Source organism: Diorhabda carinulata, chromosome 1 (genome assembly GCF_026250575.1).
Source record: "Diorhabda carinulata isolate Delta chromosome 1, icDioCari1.1, whole genome shotgun sequence".
In the NCBI taxonomy this organism is placed as follows: Eukaryota; Metazoa; Arthropoda; class Insecta; order Coleoptera; family Chrysomelidae; genus Diorhabda; species Diorhabda carinulata.
In genome coordinates, this window is record NC_079460.1 from 27163412 (window position 1) to 27171912 (window position 8501).

General features: G+C 30.2%; 1 protein-coding gene across 3 annotated transcripts in view; it reads left to right on the top strand.

Moving 5' to 3' along the window:
- Positions 1-7882, top strand: part of LOC130890773 (microtubule-associated serine/threonine-protein kinase 3) — a 32364-nt gene extending 24482 nt beyond the window's left edge. For 2 of the 3 annotated variants that reach the window (XM_057795085.1, XM_057795104.1), the window contains exons 11-17: positions 285-580; positions 2532-2811; positions 3024-3253; positions 4119-4239; positions 4474-4682; positions 4814-5618; positions 5750-7882. In XM_057795085.1, the coding sequence (XP_057651068.1) occupies positions 285-580; positions 2532-2811; positions 3024-3253; positions 4119-4239; positions 4474-4682; positions 4814-5618; positions 5750-6177 (2369 nt within the window). In that variant the 3' untranslated portion in view covers positions 6178-7882. The remainder of the gene's footprint in view (positions 1-284; positions 581-2531; positions 2812-3023; positions 3254-4118; positions 4240-4473; positions 4683-4813; positions 5619-5749) is intronic. The other variant, XM_057795094.1, reaches the window with a different exon arrangement.
- Positions 7883-8501: the final 619 nt, after the last annotated feature.

Here is an 8501-nt window from a genome sequence, read left to right on the forward strand (position 1 = left end):
TTGTATTGAGATTTTACGTTTTATGTAAAAGTATTTCAAACTTTATAAGAGTATTTTCAAGATGTTGGCTCTGTTTATTTATAGTTAAGACGCACACGGCACTGCATATTTCTTATACATTTGATTTCCTTTCATCCCACAAACTTAGCAGTTTATCGAGTGTTTACAAATTGTTCCTGCTAATTAAACACTATTTATTTGAAGATTAGATAATTAAGACAGACACTAAAATATATTATTCTCCTTGGAAGTTACACTATTAATATTAATTATGATATTTTAAGGTAGAATAGATCGTTATAGTCACGAATTAGAAGATGATACCGACGATACCGATGATTCACCAGTGTTTGGTCTATTTTCTTCCTGTTCTCCACAATATAAGAAAGTGTCAGAGTTAAGTTCCTTAAGTACTGATACTGATGCTGAAATTAGTAGTTCATCGTTAAAACTCAGTGCTTCTGAAGCATCCGTGCCTGGAACTCCAGAAATTTCAGAATCAAAACCAAAATCAAAACTAACAGATAATTTAATTGTATTCTCCCGAGCAATAGAAAAGAAGAAACCTGAGAATAAAATGGTATGTAATATTAATTATTTTTTTGATTTATATCGTGAAAAAACATTTACACATAGTATAGGATCCCAATATAAAACGACCTTCACCGAGTTGGTTAATGGATCAAATATATTTTTTATGTAATTTAATATATCAAAAAATATATTGCATATGGGTTGCCTAGCAAATTTCAGTCCAAGATATTTTTGATTAATTTTTAAAAAAATATTTTTTTTATAAATATTTCACCGGTTTGGTTAACAGAAAAATTCTTTGCCAATCGAAAGTATGCAACCCATAGTATATGCAAAAGTTAGATTGCCCATTTTTTTCCTGTCAACTCCTGGGTTGCCAGTTATTAACAGGTAAATCGTGACTAGTGATTTGAACCGGTCTGGTTAATGAATGAAACTTGAATAGAAATAAAGTTTATTTTATTACCAACACGGTGTTATAGGGTTGTCTGCGAAAAATCAGTCCAGAATACCGGTTGCCGAATTTTAAAATATTAAATTTTTCTCAGAGTGAATATGTGCGACTGAGAAGTCCCTACCAACCATCTCATGCGATAGAACACAACATAACAGCTGTTTGTTGTGGAAAATTCTGTAAAAAAATGAAGAAATTAGTTATGAGTGTCTGATACTGACGTTTTGATGATTTTGTTAGGAAATATCCACAAAATTATTGAATCAGAAATTTGGCTAGCCACTTCAGCAACAAAAAAGACTAAAAATCAACCTGTAAATTGCATTAATTGCACCGATTTAGCTTTGAATTTAGGAATCAAATTATGCCAAAGTCTTCCCGCCTTCCACACGTTTACAGGTTGCGATTACACGGCAGCATTTTATAATAAAGGAAAAGTAAATCCATTTTAGCTACCTTCAAAAAATGAAAGATATCAAACAGATTTTGCATCATTAACAGATCCTGCCGATATTTTCATTGACGAAAAAATGAAGATCGCTCAAGAATTTACTGCTAGTATATATGGCATCAAGAACTACACCAACGTGAATGATGCGAGATTTCGTATTTTTATGAAAAATTACTCTGCTAAAGAAGACAGCGAGCAGTGTGTAAAAAAATAAAAGGCCTCGACTCCAACTCCATACCACCATGTTGAATATCATTGACGCAGAAAATTTTAAAAATAAGAATAAAATTTGCAAGACTAGAATTATATATGTATTGCTATAACCTTCTTATTTACTTTATTGAAATAGATTAAAAAAAAATCTAATCCTTTATTTTAATATGAAACTACTCCAAAATAATGCTCGGCATGTACGCGTCTATCGCTATCCTTTTTGTTTGAGTAAATAGCATGCACACACTCTCTCTAAAAGGCCGGGATGCAAACTGCTGTAATGTTGTGTCCTCTTCTATCGCATGAGATGGTTAAAAATTAATTAAAAATATTCTGGAGTGAAATTTACTAGGCAACCCATATGCAATATATTTTTTGATATATTAAATTACATAAAAAATATGTTTGATCCATTAACCAGCTCGGTCGTTTTATATCGGGAATCTTAGACTAATATCTTATTGCTGATCACTCTTTGAATAAGAAAACAACTACTATATGCTGCGACAAATATTAGAGCTTTTGAACAAACTATTTGACTATTATACTATCGATCGACTAACGTTATATATGTTATTTGACATTCTTGCAAGAAGAATTGTCTAATTTGTTTCCTCTGAAATTTCTACTGGGGCGGGAGTTTATTTGAAAAGTATATTTTTGAAAATCAAACTGACAAAAAGTGGATAGCTTAAAACATGAATTATGTAAGCAATGAGTGTAAATTAATTTCACCCCATGTTAATAGAAATAAACAAAATGAATTTAAATAGTGTTTAGGATAATTTCAAATAGTGAATGAGCAATATTATGAAACATGTACAATCGAAATAATTGGATTCATTTATTTGATTTCTTTTACTTTTTATTTTCTTATAGATCTCGCTTGATCTATCATCTTATATTATAAGTACTCCAGAATCATCACAAACAGATAGTGATGATGTGTCACCTCAAATAAACAGAAGAAAGAAAACAACCCACACTAGGGACTTCTTACCTAAATTTTCAATATCTGTCGAAGATGAACATTCTATTGGTGGAGAAAATAGAGATTTTCCTTCACTAAGTCAAATTAAATCTGGAGTATTTGGACATTCGCCTAGATCTGTGGTGAGAAGTGCAAGTACATCAGGATTATCACTTATGATACCAGCAGGTAAGAGCAACAATGTAATTTTGCAAAACCAATCACACTTAGTCTATGACAATTGAAATTAGTGTATTCTAATATCCAACTAGTTTGTATATACATGTTTATTACTTTCAAATATTGTGCCGTAAGTATTTCATATCTTATAATATTCCTATCGACAAGATGTTACAATTACATAAATATGAGAAATAATCAATGTACTCTTTTACTTTCAGATGATATAACCTCAACACCACATCTGATCCATCCAACAAATGCCGGAGGAGGGTCAAGCACCGCTAGTTCTCGAGATACTTCTCCATGTCGTGAATTATCTCCATTAGGATCTACTTTGAAACCACCTATTATTATTCGTAGAGGTCCTAAAGGATTTGGTTTTACTGTTCATACAATCAGAGTCTATTATGGAGACACTGATGTATACACAATGCACCATCTAGTTATGGTAAATATATATAATAAAATTGATACCTAAATTGAAATATTTGAATTGAAAGATACACAGAAATTATAGAAGCAGTACAATTAATATTAGAAGAAAAGAATTATGTGGTATGGAATGTAATCAATAAGAAAAAACAAAGAAAGATCGCCATAGGAAATGTTGCTTAGTGATGGAAAATAAAGGATAATAGAGAAATTATTAGAAGTATATAAAAGAAGTGATTATGGAGTTGTTTGGAGAAAGAAAAATGAACAAAAACCATTTTACAGAAGTGAATAATGAAAATTTATAACAGAAATGAACAAAAGTACATTGTTGGACAATCAGAAAAAACGAAACTTTGAAATGGAAAAGGGAAAACCTAAAAACCTAGTCATCAAGTAGGAAAGATTTTGAAGTATGGAGAGAAAAATCAATTACTGTTAGCAACATACATTCAGAATAGATTAAGAAATATAGTGATAGAACGAGAAAATAGAAAGCGGACTTTATACTTGCTGTCTAAGTATTAAGAATATAAAGAAAAAATTAATCAAAATAATTTTAATTAGTTGGGGCCGTAATGCAAGTTGTTTTTTGTATGCAAAAATACATGCGATTTGTGTGAGCTAGCAGTTTGAATTTTATTTTTTTATTAGTTTTTCTTAATTCACCGAAAACTTTTCATAGCAATGATATTTTCTGGAAAGTTCACATATCTTGGACTACTTTTTATCACATCATCCGTAAGCAAACTATAGTTCCATTTGATTTCAGTGTACCAACAATACATTGGCCTTGTTTATTCTTTCATTGTCAAAAGTTTATTCATGAACTATTCTCGTTGTAAATACATAATTTTAATCTATGGCACCTATATTTCTAGGCAGTAGATGAAGGTAGTCCAGCCTTTGAAGCGGGGCTTCGTCCAGCAGACCTAATCACTCATATAAATGGGGAAACAGTTCAAGGATTATACCACACTCAAGTTTTACAACTTTTGTTGGGTAAGTGCTACTAAATATTTTGAATAAGATTAAAATTAATGTTAAGATAGTAACCCATATTTATTATGTAATGTAGAAGGTTAAAATTTTTTCTATAAACTTGAATATATAATATATATATATATATATATATATATATATATATATATATATATATATATATATATATATATATATATATATATATATATATATATATATATATATATTGTCTTCACATCAATTGCTTATTAGGTGGTGCCGAACATGTAAGTTTAAGAGCTACACCTTTGGAACAAACCTCTATTAAGACTGGAGGTCGAAAAAGGGAGCCAGGTCAAAGCAAACTGGCAAGAAGAAGTCTAAACAGACAGAAGAAACAAAAGAAGGAAAGTGATAAACGGCGAAAAACTTCTTTGTTTAAAAGAATAAGTAGTAAAAGGGCCAGTGCTGAAATGCAACATGTATGTACTCTTATTACTATTTTCATAATACAGTAAAATATTGTCTTATTGTGTTAATATGATATCAGTAAATATCTTATCATATAAATATCATATCATTATAAATTTATATGTTATAAATTGAATTTCAGATTTCAAGTGCTAATCTTCAATCACCAGTCGGGGTGACTCCAAGCAGAAGTTTTCAGTCATTTACTAGAAGTAGTGATAACAGCTTCAGCGCAAATACAATCAGAGCTGCCGTTACACCTAGATCAAATTTATCTACTCCAGATTCTTTTTCATTAGCCACTGTACAGTTTTCCTCACAATCATCTTCGTCAGAGAGTCCATCACCAACTACAGTTCCCTCTAATCGCAGTAGTAAACAACATTATCAAAGGCCTTCGACTTTGCATGGCCTTAAACACAAGTTACATACAACGGGTTGTTCAAAAGCATTACACACAACTGGCCCTGCTTGCTCGCCTGCTGTGCAAAGTAGAAGAAAATCTGTTGGTCATATTCCTTTATCACCATTAGCTCGTACACCATCTCCATCTCCTTTACCAGCTTCTCCAACGAGATCTCCAAGTCCCTTGGCTTTTCCCATCGGACATCAACCAGGCAGCTCAAATACAACTCAATCTTATAGCCCTAGCGCAGGCTCTGCTCCAATAGCAGCAATTGGCCAACCAAAAAAAAGTTTTGCAAGAGCGAAAAGTGGTGAACCTGGATCACCATTGCTGAGAAGAGCATTATCTCCTGATAGACTCCATCCCAGAAGTGCCGAAAGTAAATGTTCAATTTCACCATTATGTTCATCTGGTAGTACATGCAACTCTAATGTTAAATGCCAGGGTAGAGTTGGAGGAAGTTCTTCAATATGGCATCCAAATACCCAACAAGATCAGGATAAAGACAGTGATTTAGACATCTCCCAATCAAGTGATTCAAGTAAGTCCATTAGATACTACAGGACTGAAACTGCTCTTGATGAAAAAATTTTTGGTTCAAGAATTTAAAAAAAAAGTGAAAATATTTCTTTACTGTTTCTAGCGTAAATTATATTGTTGTCTGTTTCTTAGGTCTAAATTCGTCCACGCCCGAAAATCGTTTATCTCTAAATTTATCAGGAGTTGGAGAGCTGCTTCCACGTATTGCCGAGGAAAAAGATTCTCCAACAAATGGCCAGGAAACTAAACAGAAAAAGTTTACTAAAAGTTTTGAAGAAAAACCAAGTTATAAAGAACCTTTAAAAGAAGAGAATACTTCTAAAGAAAATACTGATACGAAAGAAAAAAATTCTGTGAATATCGAGAATAAAGATACTGTGAAAAAAGATGAAATTGATAAGTTGAAAAAGAATATGCAGAAAAATGATACAGGTAAAAAAGCGGACAAAGAAAAGAAAGCAAAATCGGAAGAATTTCACAAAGTAGACAAAGAGAAGAAACTTAAAGTAGAGGAAGATCAAAATAAAAGTGACAGAGATAAGAAAAGCAATGTGAATTAATGGAAAACAAAACAAAATATCTGGTAAATCTGAAAAATCAACTAACGAAATAAAGATAATGTAAAATAATCAACACATCAGAGGAAACACATAGTCAAACAGTCAAAGATAAAAACAAAATACAGCTAACACTTTGCTGAATAAATATGATAAGAAAGACAAAATTGATATTACTGAATAGATGTGTGAGTGTGTGTGTGTTTGTGTACATAGAGCTGTGCTTCCTTTTTATATCCATAGTTCGGTGACGTTGATTTACGTGTTTTTAGCAAGTCCCAATGCCATTGTTTATGACTAAAAATGAAATTTCAGCAATGATAGTATACATTTTATACTATTAGAGGTAAGGGCTAAGAACTGTAAAAATCGACTTTGCTAAACAATATAAAGAGAAGCAAAGCTTTGGCGTTTGCAAATTTATATTGAGTTTTTCTTTAAATATGTTTTGATCATTATATGAACATCTAAATCACTCATGATTACTATTATTATATAGTTTAAATATGAAGTAAAGCAGCATACATGATTTAATAAGTTTCAGTTACGACCTAACTAATTCTATGGGGTTATTCTCTTCTTATCTGATTTTATGTACTATATTGTATAGGTTTAAGTGGAACATAAAAGTATGTGTTTATTTTTTTCTCTTAATCAACTTCGGTATAAATAGATTATGTCTTTGTAGTTACTGATAAATATGCTGCCACTTGCACAACTTGATTTTTTTTTAATATTCAATATCTAAAGTCTTTTGTTAAAAATTTGTATTGTTTAGGTGCATTTTTAGATTAAGGTAATATTAATTTCATCAGTCATTTTTGTCCTAACATGTTTTTCTTATTTTTGTTCTGATTGAGGCTTTGACATTATTTTATAAATATTTCATGTACTTTGCAAAAAGCTATTCGACTATATTTTTTATTATGGTGAAATTAATTTAAAAAAATAATATTAACACCATACGATTATGTATTTAATTTCTATGAAAATTCATTTGACAAATCGAAAATTTAATATAGTTCTGTGATAAATATCTTAAATCAATGTTAAATTGTCTCACAATAAGTTGCAAAATATTGGACTTGGTCTAGTGGGTTGCTCAATTTGATTCTTTTTTTGGGTATGATGTTGAAACTGTTGAACTAGTCACTTGTTTTTTTATGTATATTATTGGTGTTTTATAATAATGGCTTGAATCCCTATTTATATCAAGAAAGGAATTTCATAGTTATCGGTATTCAGGTATTAATGAATTAGTTTTCTACATTATATTTTATAAACCTTTTTATACTGCATTTATAATCATATTTTAGGTTTTAGAAAGATGTTTTAGAAATTTTTTATAATTATATTACTAAATTACGAGAAACGTCATAATTTGTATTGTTATATACCAATACAATTTTATACTTAAATAAAAAAACATTTTTTTAATAGAAACAAACAGTAAATTTATGATTATTAATGAACAATAAAAATTATTTGAATTTGTGAAAACTAGTTCATTCTGAAATATCTTGAATTGTCATAACATAATGTACCTTATCAATTACATGAACTTTTTTTTACTCTTTTATAGATTATTATTGAGGTTATTTAGTATACATAATTTTTATTGTATTTAAAATTTAAGCTATTTTGAAATTTATGCTTATAAATACTGTATTATTTTTTGATGATTAGTAAAATATATTTATGGTGCCGATTTTTTGTTTTTATATAAAAGTAACTTATTTTGCAGTTATTGACTCACTAATACTTCATACTTTTACCTTACATTAAAAATCTACCAAATCCCTAATAATGATCATACGATCCTGGTACCTCCACATTATTATTCAAATAGTAAATGTTTGCACCAGTCCAGCAAAGCACATCATATGTGTCAAACTTTTAAGATCTTAATGCTAAAATACAACAATAAAAAATTGCACGTGTTAATCACAGAGGACTTTCACAAGAAACCAGCAAAGTAATTTTATCAGGAGTAGTCCACCTAATCAAAATTCAAAATAAGAAATTATGAGATGTAGTATGACAAACGAGCCAACTGATTAGAAGGAATACGGAATACTATACAATAAGAAAGTTGTAAGAAATTACAGTGCCGCAAGTGGTCTCATCAAGCTGCATCAAGTACGAAATTATGATAGAAGAACTCCAAATTCTAGAGACGCATGATGACAAGTTCAACCCATTGAACCAATACCAATCCTGCCGAAATTTTCTTATAATTTCGATTATTTTAGCCATTTTTATAACAGTCACTGTGACGAAATGAACAAGAATTTCCAGATTCTTATAAGGTTCTAAGTTGCAACTCA